Source organism: Denticeps clupeoides, chromosome 13 (assembly GCF_900700375.1).
Source record: "Denticeps clupeoides chromosome 13, fDenClu1.1, whole genome shotgun sequence".
In the NCBI taxonomy this organism is placed as follows: Eukaryota; Metazoa; Chordata; class Actinopteri; order Clupeiformes; family Denticipitidae; genus Denticeps; species Denticeps clupeoides.
In genome coordinates this window covers 3,707,446-3,722,666 of record NC_041719.1, presented here as the reverse complement: position 1 = coordinate 3,722,666, position 15,221 = coordinate 3,707,446, and the positions used below count along the sequence as shown (strand labels likewise).

General features: G+C 47.0%; 1 protein-coding gene across 9 annotated transcripts in view; it reads left to right on the top strand.

Annotated features, from left to right (window-relative positions):
- The window catches only part of actn4 (actinin, alpha 4), a 29,273-nt gene that overhangs the window by 11,459 nt on the left and 2,593 nt on the right, over window positions 1–15,221 (top strand). For 4 of the 9 annotated variants that reach the window (XM_029000210.1, XM_029000207.1, XM_029000213.1 and 1 more), the window contains exons 2-16: window positions 5,140–5,254; window positions 6,096–6,215; window positions 7,015–7,101; window positions 8,433–8,520; window positions 8,884–8,962; window positions 9,367–9,448; window positions 10,925–11,010; window positions 12,073–12,165; window positions 12,275–12,505; window positions 12,651–12,798; window positions 12,896–13,046; window positions 13,228–13,336; window positions 13,538–13,678; window positions 14,225–14,407; window positions 15,060–15,194. In XM_029000210.1, the coding sequence (XP_028856043.1) occupies window positions 5,140–5,254; window positions 6,096–6,215; window positions 7,015–7,101; window positions 8,433–8,520; window positions 8,884–8,962; window positions 9,367–9,448; window positions 10,925–11,010; window positions 12,073–12,165; window positions 12,275–12,505; window positions 12,651–12,798; window positions 12,896–13,046; window positions 13,228–13,336; window positions 13,538–13,678; window positions 14,225–14,407; window positions 15,060–15,194 (1,848 nt within the window). Of the gene's footprint in view, window positions 1–457; window positions 477–5,139; window positions 5,255–6,095; window positions 6,216–7,014; window positions 7,102–8,432; window positions 8,521–8,883; window positions 8,963–9,366; window positions 9,449–9,898; window positions 9,985–10,924; window positions 11,011–12,072; window positions 12,166–12,274; window positions 12,506–12,650; window positions 12,799–12,895; window positions 13,047–13,227; window positions 13,337–13,537; window positions 13,679–14,224; window positions 14,408–15,059; window positions 15,195–15,221 lie in introns of those variants that run through there. The other 5 variants (XM_029000212.1, XM_029000216.1, XM_029000208.1 and 2 more) reach the window with 2 other exon arrangements.

Genomic DNA, 15,221 nt, shown 5'->3' with positions numbered 1-15,221 from the left:
CTTTACAGAGTGTGTGTGTGTGTGTGGAATGTGAAAATGGCCGTGATTTAGTAGCCGTGAGTTAGAAAGGGCCGAGTCCTCCCTAAACCCTCTGGTCGGTGGAGACTTATTTAGTCTCAGGGCTCTTATCTCCTTTCCTGGTGCTGTGTGTTCGTTTACGTTCGTCCCTTTTCCCCTGTAAGTGATCAGGAGCTACAGATGTAATGAAAGAGCACTTCCTCCGAGGAACACTGGCGGGAAGTAATGTCTTTTCAGACTGTTTCTGTCTCCCTCCCCCTTCTCAGTTCTGCTTCTCCTCCCTCGTGCCGCGTCTCCATCTCGCTGGTCGGGGTTTAGGAGGGTCTGTGGTAGCATGTTGTTCGAGTTGGAGCCTGAATCGTCCCAGATGTTGCGCTCTGGTATGATGCAGCCGTTCCCAGCTGTTCTGCTCTGCAGAGGGAACCTCGGAACCTCGAACCTTCAGGTTTGCTCGAGAGGTAAATCTGCTGTGCATAAACATCAGCGTCCTACTCATTTTTCTACATTTCTTCTCACATTCCTTCGCCTCATCTGTCCATATAAGGTTCGTTTTGTAAAATTGTCCCATCAAGCCTCTGAAGACGACCGAAAGGGGTTTCAAAACGCCATCTAACACTGACTCTGCATGCAACCGAGGGAACGTGTGGAACGTACTGTGGGCTAAACCGGGGATGGTATTTTATGATGGAAGGAGGATCTCCTGAGGCCTGTTCTCTGCTATTTCCTGTTTCATACAGTTCACCCCCCCGCTCCTCCTCGTTTTTCAAACAGGAAGTCGGCGAGCAAGCCTCAGTCTGGGTCTGAGGTATGGGGGTGAGGTTGAGGATGGCGACAGTAGGAAATCCTTCTTGAACAAGACATCCTGGTGACCTCTGCTCTGGCTTCCCCTTTCCTCGTTGCTGCCACCGGATGTGTGAGCTTCCTTGGGGTCTGTGAAGTATTAATTTAGGCAGACCTTGCTCTGGAATGGCACTTGTCTTTAGAAGCTGAGATCTGAAGGTGGATGACCAGAATTTCTGACATTCCTCTCATTGTTCTTGGGCGAAATTAGGGCGGTTTAACGCCACTCACCACCACAACACCCTTTGTGATCTACCTCCATTAGAACCACCTTACACCGATCAAAAAGTTTTTTTTTTTTGTTTTTTTTTTTTATTTATTTATTTGGTTGTTCCTTTTTCCAGTGCAATATTTGAAACTGGTTAACAGCCCTGCAGTCCCATAGTCTGATATGACTGCTCCCCTGGACAAACGCTGGGTTATTCACATATCCTCATGTGAAAAGTGCCATCTGTACATCTACATTCTTTTTAATGGCATATAGAAGTACGAAACGACCTTCTAAGCCAAGGACTTGCACTACCTGATTTCACCTTGTATTTGAATTTGCCAACAAATAAAAAAAAAAAAAGTGCACTTTACCTAATACATTCGTCAGAATATAAATGAAGTTTCTTATATAATCGTATTACCACAGCATGAGGTCTTTTTAAACCTGTTTTTTCAGAGCCCATGCTTTTTCATTTTCACCCTACTAAAGGCTTCAGAAGATGAATGTACAAGTTTGTTAGCGCAACCTTTGTTCTCTGTGCACATTTGAACGACTTTCTTTATCTCTTTCTTTGCCGGTCCAAAGTTCATGGCGAAGTAGGCCGAACAGCAGCGCGAGCGTCCAGCCAGCAAAGTAGCATGGCAGGCCTCCTCCCGCAACCGGCCGCTTTGGCGAAAGACGATACGCTGCGCCCGGGAGCCGAGGGGGTTAACCGAGCGGCCGGGCCGAAGGGGCCGAGTAACCCAACCCAGCGCTCACAAAGGCAGGAAGCCACATAAATAAATCAACAAATAAACACTGCCTCCAGTGGAAGCTCCCGCCGAGAGTGGTCGTCCAAAATAAGCCTCGCCTCGCCAGAGCAGCCTGGTCTCTGCCCAGATCAAATAAAAAGGCTCGAAGATCAACAGGTAGCGGAGTAACGGCGTGATCAGCAGCCCCGCGGAGTTTCGGCATCAGTGCTTCTGCATTCTTCTTTTATCGCCCGAGTTGTAAAAAAAGAAAGAAAAAAAAACCACGCGCGGAAATTCTGGGTCACCGCTGGTCGTAATTACGCTGCGCGATCTCGGCTTGATTTATTTTTTCCAGCTTGGACCTGTTACAGACTCCACTCCTCTGACTAATGCGCTGCGTAGTAACAGTGGGCGCCGTTCTCAGCGGTGATAAGAATGGAGGCCGCTCGCACGTTTTCGCGCCGAGGTCACACGGAGGCTCCTCCTCAGGCCGGTGCCGCGGGACGTCCGAAGGTGCAAGTGTGCAGGACAGGCCGGCTACTCAAATTTCCCACTGCAGGACGCCAAATTCCATACACATGCGCCGCAGCGCAGTCAGGGTTCGAAGCCGCCGTAGGTCTCGCTCCATCCCGTCCTTCGTCACCCTTCCACATGATGTGGGCGCGTGTGCACCTGCCCAAGCCTGATTATAGTTGAGTTGCCATAGCGACTGGGCGCGGTCTGCTCATAACAGATATGACCAACAGGTCGTCCACTTCTCCTTTGGGGAAAAAAAAAAAAAAAAAAGGAAAAACAACTTCCTCCTTGAATCACTGCCAGGTTGGTTTTGTGAAAGAAACGTCCACCCGAAATAATGTTCGTGTTTTATATGAACACACATACTCACAACCGTTACAGCTGGTGATGCGCGTTACAGTAATGCTCTTCCAACCACACCCTTGAACTTGAATTTTAAAATGGTATAAATTATAAACATTTTTTTAAAATGGTATGGGTGGTAGTAGCCTAGTGGGTAACATACTCGCCTATGAACCAGAAGACCCGGGTTCGAGTCCCACGTACTACCATTGTGTCCCTGAGCAAGACACTTGACCCTAAGTTGCTCCAGGGAGACTGTCCCTGTAACTACTGATTGTAAGTCGCTCTGGATAAGGGCGTCTGATAAATAATGTAAATGTAAATGTATAATTCGAAACACACCCTTGAATAACGTTATTTCATCCTGGAAGCCGTGCGTTCTGATTTATACCATTTTCTCTCTCGTCTGTAGTAGTGTTGGCTTTAGCATTGTTGGGATTGAGCTGGGACCAAAAAAAAAAAGTTTTTATTTTTTTTTATTTTTTTAAGCATGTTAATGTTTATTTGAAAGACAATGACTACAGCAGCCATGTCATGGTGACACTGTCTCGGTGGGGGCTTCATCTGTTCATAGCCTCAACTAGTTTGATTTGAGGGATAAATCTAGAGGACAGCCGCCCAAGTCCCGATTTCTCAAACCATTAATCTGCCTGTGGCCTACTTGCCTCCATACGGTGAGGATCCAGATGAGGAGACTCAGGCCGCTGCAGACGTGTGGCTTTATTACAGCGCTAAGGAGATAATGGCTTCCACGAGAGAGAGACGGTTCTGACCCCAAGCCGATGCACCACGGCTTGCGTTTCTGTTTGTATTTCCTGCCGTTCTCCTCGCCGCGCTATGAAGAAATACATGCCGTGGTGCCTCTCTAGACTCTTCTGTGTAACAGTAGACCGTGCGTGCCCCTCATTGTGCCGCTTTTGTGTCCCCTGTAATCAAGGCCGTATGCTGTGATGAGGGCGTGTTCGGTCCCGCGCTCCGCTCCACTGTGCTTTTCGGAATAGTTCGTGGACCGTGTGCGTTTGTGACCAGGCGCGTATGTGAGCGCGAGCGACACTGAGAGTGAAAGGGTGAGATCATCGCTGTCTGACGTGCAGCAGTGTTCTCGGTGCGATGCCATGCGTGGAATGTGCAGCAGTTGTGAAATGACATTGTGTGCGTGTGTGTGAGGAGGGTTGAGATCATTCTTCTCAGGTACTACCACACCCTCCCCTGTATGTACTTCTTGAGTGCAGTCATGCTTGATTATGCTGTTCATGGAACTGTGTCTGTGACTAATATGAGTACAAATACAATTGTATTTTGCTCACATTCCTGCTGAGGGAGTGGCAGCTGCTTTGGCTATTAGCGGCATTATCATATGGCGGGAAATCTGGGAAATTGAAGGGGGGGGGGGGGGGTATGGGTTATTCTTCTCTTCATCAGTTCCACAGGCTCCGGCATCAACATAAACTCTCATGTGCTGAATCTGTCCGGTCATGCCAGGTCACAACACTGCGCTCTGAACGGCCCCTTTAAGGAACCGCAGCACAGTAAAAAGCACTGAACCACGAATGGGTGTATTTTGTAGCTCCGCTGTGGCGAGTGACGTTCAATGAAATGTTACTGGACTTGAAGGAGTTGCCCTGCCAATCACATTTCACCATGACCATATATGGTTAAAATTTAACCAGCGGTTACTGTATCCTGAATCTATACTTCTGTTCATCGCAATTAGTGTTGCCAGATCAGCGTTGCCAGATCTGGGCAGATACATTTATTTGTTTTTTTTTAAACTTCAGTATGTTAATATTCTTAAAAAAAAAAAATATGTAAAATTTGTCCTCATTACCAATATTAAACTCATTTCTATTGCAAAATGAAGGTTTTTTTTTTTTTTGGTTTTTTTTTGTTTTTTTTTAGAACACTACCTAACTTTTCTTTGAATTGTGCATCTGTGTTTGGGTAAATCCGGGCCTGGCTTCTGTTTACTGAAGCTGCTTCCTCGCACCTTTCCCATGTTGATGTCCGTCTGTTGCCGTGGCAGCGCCAAGCTCTCATTGGCTCCTGGATATGTGTCACGGCTGCATTATTTGCGCAGAGCTGCCTGCCGCTTGTTTGTGAGAGCAGTCCGGCTCCACCCCTCCACCCCTCTCCCTGCCTTGCCCGGAGGGTGGTGTAGGGGCTCATTATGCAGGAGGCCTTTGTGTAGCCCACTGGCTCAATAGGGCCTTTGTGTTGCCTGCTGAGAGCGAGCAGGGCAGGGACCAGGCCACTGGAGCGCGTTGGTGTGGGTATGGGTTTCATGGGATGGGGGCGTCTAGGCAGTATGGGTGTGGTTAACAACATCTGGGTGAATAAATAAGCGGGGCCTTTCCAGGCTACTTATCAGTGCATGTCTTTTAATATTATTTGTACATAATTACTGTACGGGTTCTTCCTGAACTTGTTTGTTTTCTGCTGACCCCTGCTCATTGCTCGGTTTTGTGTGTTTGATTTACACAGACCTTCACAGCCTGGTGTAACTCGCACTTGCGGAAAGCTGGCACACAGATCGATAACATCGAGGAAGACTTCAGAGATGGCCTCAAACTCATGCTTCTGCTGGAGGTCATCTCAGGTAAGATCTGTTTTACGCTCGCAGCGGAATTCCTGTCACACAATCGGCCTTTTTGCAGACAGCCACGCCATCTTGTGAGTCTCGCTGTAGCATGCCGTTTTGCTGGCACCTGCCTATGAAGGGTCTTTGCCTGGGCCTTTGCCTGAATCTGAGCGGATGCCACTGTGACGCCCCCCCACCCCTTCAATCAGCCCATTGTGCATCAGTCACTGCTGGCATTCAAATAATTACATAACTCCGACTGACCTCCCTGTGGTGGCAGGAGAAGCAGTGTTTGGGTGGGCGGTGTCTGCCATTTATCTTCCTCAGAACACCAGTGGTTCTCAGTGCTGAACTTAAACTCAACCTGGGACACAACCGGGATAGAAGGACTGAGAATCTGTCTGGTTCTTATCCAGAGCGCCTTACAATCAGTAGTGCAGACACTCAGGGTTAAGTGTCTCAGGGACACAATTGTAGAAAGTGGGACCTGAACCTGTGACATTGTGGCCTTCATAGGCAGGCGTCTTACCCTCTAGGCATCGTCCACCCTGATAGGAATATCACGTATGAGCATATATCATGAGCAATTGAACTCTATATAGCTTAAATTGTGCCTCTTGACACTCTGTCCATAAGTTAAAAACAACAGTGGTTGATGATAGTGAGAAATAAGGTGAACAGCAGTGGTCAAGCGTCTTTGTTTTTAATTTATTTAAAGGTCATGCCATTCCCCTCACCTGTATGCATGTAGTAATGGCTGTGTCTGCTTTTTGTCTGTTGCTGATCCAGTGGAAAACGAGTGCGGCGGCAGCGTCAGGGCCCTTAATTAGCTTTGTTTTTCCCCTCCTCTCGCCCACAGGGGAGAGGTTACCCAAGCCCGAGCGGGGCAAGATGAGAGTTCACAAGATCAACAATGTCAACAAAGCGCTGGACTTCATCGGCAACAAGGGGGTCAAGCTGGTGTCCATTGGAGCTGAAGGTCACTACCAACACACATGCACTCTTGAGCGAGTACACGCGCATATGCCCAATGCTGCTCATTCTTATGAAACACAAACACACACCATATGTTAGACAGGGGCCTGGAGGCTTTTTCAAAGATACTCACGGCAAACAGGTTGACAAATGAAAGGACACATGCATCATTTCAGAAGTTCCTGCCAAGCGTTTCTCTCCCCCCCTCTCCTATGGGAGGCGTTCATTGGTGCATATATCAAAGAGTGTGTTGTGTGTGTTTTTGGTGCGAACGTGGACCTGACCTTTCCAATACCCCGCCGTGACAAAAGTTCTTTCAAGCCCTCGTCAACTCATTCCAGACACACAAACCGATCACCAGGCCCTGCCAGCACAACGCCGAGCATCACGTGACCACACCCCCAATACTCGTTCTCCTCCCCTTCAAGGCCTTGAAAGGTCAACGGCTGGAAACGTCATTAGAGAAAGGGGAAGAGCAGAAAAGGAAAGAGAAGCGGCAACTGCGGGACTTATTGTTTTTACCTAATGGTTCAGAACCTGCAGAACCGTCACTTTCTATTCTTTGACATCCCAGTACTTCTGTTGCCTCACATCTGATTTCCCATTTACCTGTAACCCAAGGGAGAAGTCCTGTTCAGTTTGAGGTTCACATTTAATCATTTCATCTTCCTCATATGGAACATTATCTTGTTTCTCATGCTGGGCTTTTAGTTCAATTTAATTCTATTAATCACACACACACACACACACACACACACACACACCAACTTGTGATGAAGAGTTGACCGTTGTTTTGTCTGTAGAAATTGTGGATGGAAACGTCAAGATGACCCTGGGTATGATCTGGACCATCATCCTCCGTTTCGCCATCCAGGACATCTCGGTGGAAGGCAAGAGTCTTTCTCTTTTTCCCATGCTCCCCTCTGTTTCACCTCCCTTCCTGTTCACCCCCACAGTTCTGCTCAGAGCATTGTCACATTAGCAGGAAATAGCTGTTTAGCGTTGGGGATCCTTTCACCGTCAGTCACACTCCCACTCATCACAGCTGCGTCCACCTCTTTCCCCGGGACAGAGAGCAGCAGCATGCAACCCTCCCCGTGATCGGGGCAAGTGTCCACTGGAGCCCCTTTCCGCCATGTTGCATAATGCAGCCTGTGTAATCTCACGCTGCGCTCGGAGACCTGCGGTTCCCAGGTCCGCGATGACCTTGGCAGAGCTGTTACACTTCCTGTTCGGCTCTGCCGGCTTCGTGGCAGAATTGCACTAATTGCACAACCTTTAGCAAAGTTTACTTTCACAGAAATTCCCTTTCCCTCTGCTTAAAACTGAGTTCAAACTGCAGGGTTATTTTTTAATGCATCTCTGCAGTGTTTGCAAATAGGGCTGTCATGGTCATGGAATGTTTGCTTATTGTCTCACATACGTTCCAGTTAATTTAACGATTATTTTAGAATATGCCCAATCATATCTTAATAATACAGATACACAATACAATTTTGGTCAGTTATTCTTGCTTTTGCCTTTACTTTAAGTATTGGGATGCACTTTCTCATTTGGCATAAAACTGAAATGCCTAAATTAGCCTAAATTACCCATGATCCTGCACTGCAGTGCAAAGAAAAGACGTCAGTCAATGAGCACCAGTCAAAAATCTGACATTTCTGGTTTTACTGACCAGCAGAAATGATAATAACGATCACAGTTGAAATAATAATGTTCTCTGAAATACCCCTCCCGACCAGGCCATGACCGGCAATCGACTGATCGTCAGAAAATCAGTCATGAGGTTGATCCACACTGCACATGTGCGAACATCGAATTAAAGTAAAGTAAAAGTTAGGAGAAGAATTTAGAATTTAAATAATTTACTTATGAATGAATCTCTCATCCCCCCCCCCCCCCCTCTTTCTTGACCACTAAAGTGTAGCCATACAGGTCACTGCTTCTTTTTGGATTTTTCTGCGCACAAAGCTGCACAACTGGCCAAAGCAACACGTTTTGCTTTGATCAGCAATGGTGCTGATGGAGGTTCTTCTATTTCCATAATGTTCGCTTTTCCAAGTATTGAACCATATGATGTACATACATAAATCGTGAGCTTTATTTTTTTAAATTTTTTTTTCATATTTTCCATTATGCGTTGGGTCTTGGGAAATTCACACACTGTACCCTCAGCTTTGTTTGCAAATATGAGCATGAAGTCCTCTTCCTCCCCTCCCAGAGACCTCAGCCAAAGAGGGCTTGCTCCTGTGGTGCCAGAGGAAGACCGCCCCTTACAAGAACGTAAACGTGCAGAACTTCCACATCAGGTAAATTCCAAAACCCCCTCACCTTCCATGGGCCACTGGGAACGCTTTGTTAAAGGCGCAGCCTTCCACTGTTATCTGAAGCTTTGCGTATCGCTCGTCGATTTTATGAAACCAGATCAACACGTCATACTGCACCGTAGAAGCTGTGCATTCCTTATATAATCCAAATCATTATGAAACATGCCTTTGTGGGGTTTGGAAGGTCACCAGCACTGAGGTTATTTTTGTCTTGTGATTCGGTTCACCCGTGTGTTGTCACTTCCAGTGAGACAAGGCGGTTTAACTGCCCCCCGATATGGGTGACAGATTCGTGGAACACTGCAGAACCGTGTTTGACAATGTTCACTTTCTTCCTTTGCGCAGCTGGAAGGATGGCCTCGCTTTCAACGCTCTGATCCACAGACACCGGCCTGAGCTGATAGACTACGACAAGTTGAGGAAGGTGAGGCCCGATCTCGACCGCTGCAAGAACAGAAACGGGGATAAACGGTCGTTTTGATGCTGCCTCACATCACTGCTTGCTTAAGTGCAGCCTGAGTGCGTCGTCCAGATTCTGTACAGTTGCCTACTGTCGCTACCGCCTCTTGTTTCCAAAATGACTTCGCCGTCATGCACTGTGGACTTTGAGATGCTCTGTTCCTGAGCAAACACATAAAACTTTAAGGGCTGACAGGTCAATGATGCACAGCAAACAGGGAGGGAGGGGGGGTGAGTTCTCCTTTAATGGGTTCAGTTTTATATATATACACACACACACACACGAACACAGATAGTTGTGGTGTGCACACGGTAATTCATGAGAAATGAATCGGGGTTTATGTTCCTGCTCTCTTCCGCCTCCATCAGGATGATCCTGTCACCAACCTGAACAACGCCTTTGAAGTAGCTGAGAAATACCTGGACATCCCCAAAATGCTGGATGCAGAAGGTACTGAGATTCCAGTCTCTACGGCTGTGCGCGTGTGTGTGTGTGGTGGGGAAGTTGGGTACTTCTGTGTATGGGTGTACTGGATATTGTGTGTGTGTGTGTCCGTTGCCTTGTCGTTGTTGGAGCTCCATCAGGCTGATGTGTTCCATTTAATCAGGAAGACTTTCAGCGGAGGTGTGGGATGCTACTGGCCTCTGTTCGTATCACTGTCTTGTGTATAAATGTGTGTGCGTGTGTGTGTGTGAGAACCCTGAGTGTGTTACTCTCTGTGTTCTCTTCTTGTTAACCCCTAATTGTCTGTATCATTTATGCTCTGTTCAGAGATGTTCAGCTTTATTGGCCCTTCGCCACCTTCCTCTCTGTGTGTGTGTGTGTGTGTGTGTGTATGTGTCATGTCCGGTCACTTGTCCCCTGTGTGTGTATGTGTGCGTAACTCTGGTTTTCCTGCAGACATTGTGAACACAGCTCGTCCTGATGAGAAGGCCATTATGACCTATGTGTCCAGTTTCTACCATGCCTTCTCTGGAGCTCAGAAGGTATCCTGCCCCAATCACCGCCCCCTCCCTCCCAGATCTAACCAATCGTCCTGACATCACCGTGGCACCACCTCTCCGCTCCTGCAGCATGGCTTTAGGATGGGGCCCTGGAATTTGGACCGGGCTTGGCTGGGACACCATCTTTATTTTTAGCATCTAGTTACCCTTTTAAAACGTTAAATGTCACATTTGGCTTTAACAATAGGACAAAACCAGCAGGTTGATTCATTCTAAACCATGTTTATTTATCTTGGGGATGACAACAGGGTTAAGAATGAGTGCAACACAGGGACAGTTAGGGTTGGATGTTTTGGACTGTGTTGGTTGGGACATGCTGAGCATGAGAGGAAGGTCTAATAGGAAGTTGGTGGATCTGGTGAGAGAGGACGTAGGTGGTTTGTGTGGAAGAGGAAGATGCAGAGGACAGGGGGAACTGGGGCCAGTTGAATAAGAAGATATTTATTTATTTTATTTATATATATATATATATATATATATATATATATATATATATATATATATATATATATATATATATATATATATATATATATATATATATATATATATATATATATATAAAAACAGACAGCAGCAGGCTTAATGGTTAATACTAGCATGTTAATTGAGTGTTGTTTTTCATTTAAATCAATTTAAAAGTATCGTACAAAGGTGTGTGTCCAGCCAGCTCACAAGTAACACCCCTCTCTCAATCCATTTCTGTTCTCGCTCCTCCACTCTGTTGCCGTGGTAACCTTGCTGCAAATCAGCATACAGCTCCCAGAATCCTGCACTGCGACCTGTGGGTGTTAAAGAGTCGTGGACAAACTGCCCCCAGTCTGCTCCACCCAAACCTCTGGCTTTGGGAAGCTTGGCTTCACTGCTCTCTCCTTCTCTCTCCCTCTTTCTTTTTTTCGGGCTCTGTGGTCCTCTGCTGCAGACATCGTGGGCACGCTCCGCCCTGATGAGAAGGCCATCATGACTTACGTCTCCTGCTTTTATCACGCCTTCTCTGGCGCTCAGAAGGTGAGCAAACTCCCCCTTTCACCTTTTACCCGTGACCCTCAGGGACCCTATGCCAGGGCACCTGGGGGTCAGGGTCTCATAACAGGCAAGGTGGGCACTGATAGGGCTCTCAAGCTTTTCACACTTTGATCTACCAACACCAAATCCAACGATGATGTCTCTGTTTTTCTTTCATATTAATCAGCAACATTAAATCTAAACCTGAACCCATTTCTACTTAAAGATGAATTAATGGACTAAGTACAAAAATGAAAACTGTCCAAATTATCAATGTAGTCTGGAAGTATGGTCACAGAAGGTTAAACGTTATATTTAGGCATTACATCTGGGGCTTTGAATTGGTTTGCAGTATCTCTTTAGCCATGAATATGATCATCATCATGAATATGATGTTAAGGGAACACCAATTCAATGTCACTTAGGACTTCAAGATAAAGCCACCTAAAGAATATATTAAACAGTTTGACACCTGTCACCATGGGCTCTTACGGGTTCAAGTGATTTAAAGGGAATGCAGAATCGAAATCCTGTATTATGAATTCATTACATCACAGCTGTGTTTGTATGTGTGCTCTCTGTATTTCAGTGTGTAGTTGTGCACAACTCAGAGGAAATGGATAAAGGTGGTACAGAAAGCTGCTTACCTTTGCTTGGGTTGAAGCATGTCGCGTTCTGACAGCCACCGAGTGTTTTAGGAAGCCCTTGTCCACAGTGTTAGACTAACCAAACAGTAGCTGCTAAATGCATGAATCACTGTTGGCAGCTCAGGAAGTTCTTCCAGTTGCCTGCATACTTTGCACACAAAATGTGAGGGTTTTTTTTTTTCGTGTGTGTGTGTGAGGTTTTCAGAGAGTTAGTGACACACTCCAAATTTGACAAAATTAGTTGATTCCTGTAGTATTGCAGCGGCCTTTATGCTGGAAATGCTAGAATTTCACTCTTTCTTTTGCTGCTTATTTTTGATTAAAAATGGGCCATTTTAAAACGTATAAATTCACAAACGTAAGACAGGCAGTTGTTGAACATAACCAGACCTGTCCTCACGACTATTATCTCTGATAGGCCGAAACTGCAGCCAACCGGATCTGCAAAGTTCTGGCTGTCAACCAGGAGAACGAGCATCTGATGGAAGACTACGAGAAACTGGCCAGTGATGTAAGTGTCCATGAATGTCCATGGTGCCAGTGCCCTTTCCCCAAGCACTCTGCGTCTCTCGTCCCCTCTGTTTTGTAAGCGTTTCGGGTTTTGGGTTCCCACACTGCAGCTGCTCGAGTGGATCCGCAGGACAATCCCCTGGCTGGAAAACCGCGCCCCGGAGAAGACCATGGCAGAGATGCAGCAGAAGCTGGAGGACTTCCGGGACTACAGGCGCGTGCACAAACCGCCCAAGGTGCAGGAGAAATGTCAGCTGGAGATCAACTTCAACACCCTGCAGACCAAGCTGAGGCTGAGCAACCGGCCGGCGTTCATGCCCTCCGAGGGACGCATGGTGTCCGTGAGTGTCAAAGACCTGCGTCACTTGAGCTTTGACGCTTCATAGTCGATTATGTAATGGAACACCTATTACAGTGGTGTTAGCATTTGACTTGCTGACTGAAAACTCCCAGGAATTCACCTTGGAGCCCGAATTCTGATTTTAGGACATTAACGGGGCGTGGCACAAGCTGGAGGGGGCTGAGAAGGGCTACGAAGAGTGGCTGCTGAATGAGATCCGCCGCCTGGAGAGACTCGACCACTTGGCTGAGAAATTCCGCCAGAAAGCTGCCATCCATGAGTCCTGGACCGATGGTGAGTGTTCATTTTGCGCAGGCGGACACGCATGCTCTGTTGTGCCGGTGCTGTGTTGCCTCCTGTAGTGACCCAGTTCCGTATGTATGCACCTCAGGTAAGGAGGCCATGTTGACTCAGAAGGACTACGAGACGGCCTCGCTGTCGGAGGTGAAGGCCCTGCTGCGGAAGCACGAGGCTTTTGAAAGCGATTTGGCCGCCCACCAGGACCGAGTGGAGCAGATCGCCGCCATCGCACAGGAGCTGAAGTACGAGAATTTAAAAAGCAAGAAAGAATGTGAAAGAAAAGAAATGTCCTGAATTGCCTAACGTGAAGAATGATTAGATTGCTTGAAAAGAGATCATTATTTAATCCTTCTAGATTAGAGCATCTACTTTAATCAGACTTTCTTTCTTTCCTTTATTCTCCCTACATTGTCCTGGGCACAGTGAGCTGGACTACTACGACTCCCCCAGCGTAAACGCCCGCTGCCAGAAGATCTGCGATCAGTGGGACATCCTGGGGTCCCTCACCCAGAGTCGCAGAGAGTCGCTGGAGGTGAGCCCTCCCCCGAACAGGCTTTCACGCAGGAAGTGTGAAGTGCCCGCATTGACACAACCTGCAACTGGCGTGACCGATTGAAATCTAAGTAAACATGCAAGCCTGAGGTCCAGATGTGCACTTTGACACACATTCACATGGGTTGAGTCATACTGCGCCTTACTGCGCCATACCTCCTACTCCGCCTTTCTCCAACAGAGGACCGAGAAGCAGCTGGAAAGCATAGATGAACTGTACCTGGAGTTCGCCAAGAGGGCGGCGCCATTCAACAACTGGATGGAGGGGGCCATGGAGGACTTGCAGGACATGTTCATCGTTCACAACATTGAGGAGATTCAGGTTGGTGGTGTTTTTAAAAATACAAAAGGACGGAAAATACTATTCATACAGTATAGACAATTTGTATATGTCCTGTATGTGTTCTACTGATTTGCAGTATTGACCATAGAAAGAATATTAACCTAAGCAGGCAGTTTACTTGTTTGTGTTTTTTCCATATGCGTGCCTTTGCCCTTTTATTTAATTTTGGAATAATAACTTTCAGAGACCAAATAAGAGTGCAATGAAATTTAGAGTGAATCACTAGTTTTAGACAACCCAGTCAATGGTGCTTCTTTATATGACACTAAATAAAGTAAAATGCTGATAGTGATCTGGATATTTACCTATGTATCAGTGAAAAACGAATATTGTATCTGTCCCAAGCATAATAATGACATGACCTGAAACGTCAGATTATGTAAACCGGTCCATGTGTTCAGTATAACTTTCATACTCCTTACAAGAATGAACAGTTGATCTTTATCGGGTGCTCGTGATCAGTCCCTGACCTTCAGAACATAGAGAGAAATTCTGAACACTGACCGACTGTTGTCGCTCTTCCAGGGTCTCATCACTGCCCACGAGCAGTTCAAGTCCACGCTGCCCGAGGCCAATAAGGAACGTGAGGCCATTCAGGCCATCCAGGCCGAGGTGCAGAAGATCGCCCAGTACAACGGCATCAAGCTGGCCGGCAATAACCCCTACACCTCCATCACCCCACAGAGCATCGACAGCAAGTGGGAGAAGGTGTGTGTGTGTGTGTGTCACTTTGCTCTGATTTAACCTTGTCGTTACAGCGTGTAGTCATTTTTCAACCTCTGTTAGCCTTTCCTTGTGTGAGAAAAGAGAAATGCGCTTTCAGATTCCTCTTTCTCCATGGAGGTCAGGTCCATCTGTCTGCTTTCACTTGACCTGGGTCTTCCACAGGACATTATGGATTTCATTCACATTTGGCAACCTGATGTTTGCTGATGATTTTATTCATATGTGTGGCACTGAATATGAATAGCTTGTGCTAGTGATCACAAACTTTGAATAGCCAGCCAGGCCTCATCCAAACCATCTTAATGTCCATATGAAGAGGGAGATGAGTAAAAGAGATGAGTGACCACTGCTATTTGACACTATGTGGGTTATTCGACGAGCCGATGAAGCAGTTGGTGATGTGGCCACGCACCTCCAAGGTGTTTACAGAGATAACATGCGCTCTCCCCGTGTTGGTGAGGGTTTCCTTACAAAGGCATTCGTGCTCTGTGGATTGACTGTTAAGGATGGTGGGTGAGTGGGTGGTTATTAAGCACAGCTTCGTTTAATTACTGCGTGTCTAGTAGCAGGGCGCCTGACTTTGTGGTCTGTTCGTTGTTGACCTGTGGTGCCCCCCTGTGTCCATGCTGTGCAGGTGCAGAAACTGGTGCCACAGCGTGACCAGGCACTTCAGGAGGAACTGACCCGGCAGCAGTCCAACGACCACCTACGCCGACAGTTCGCCAACCAGGCCAACATCATCGGGCCCTGGATCCAGAATAAAATGGAGGTAAAGAAACCTCCCCTCCTTTCACCC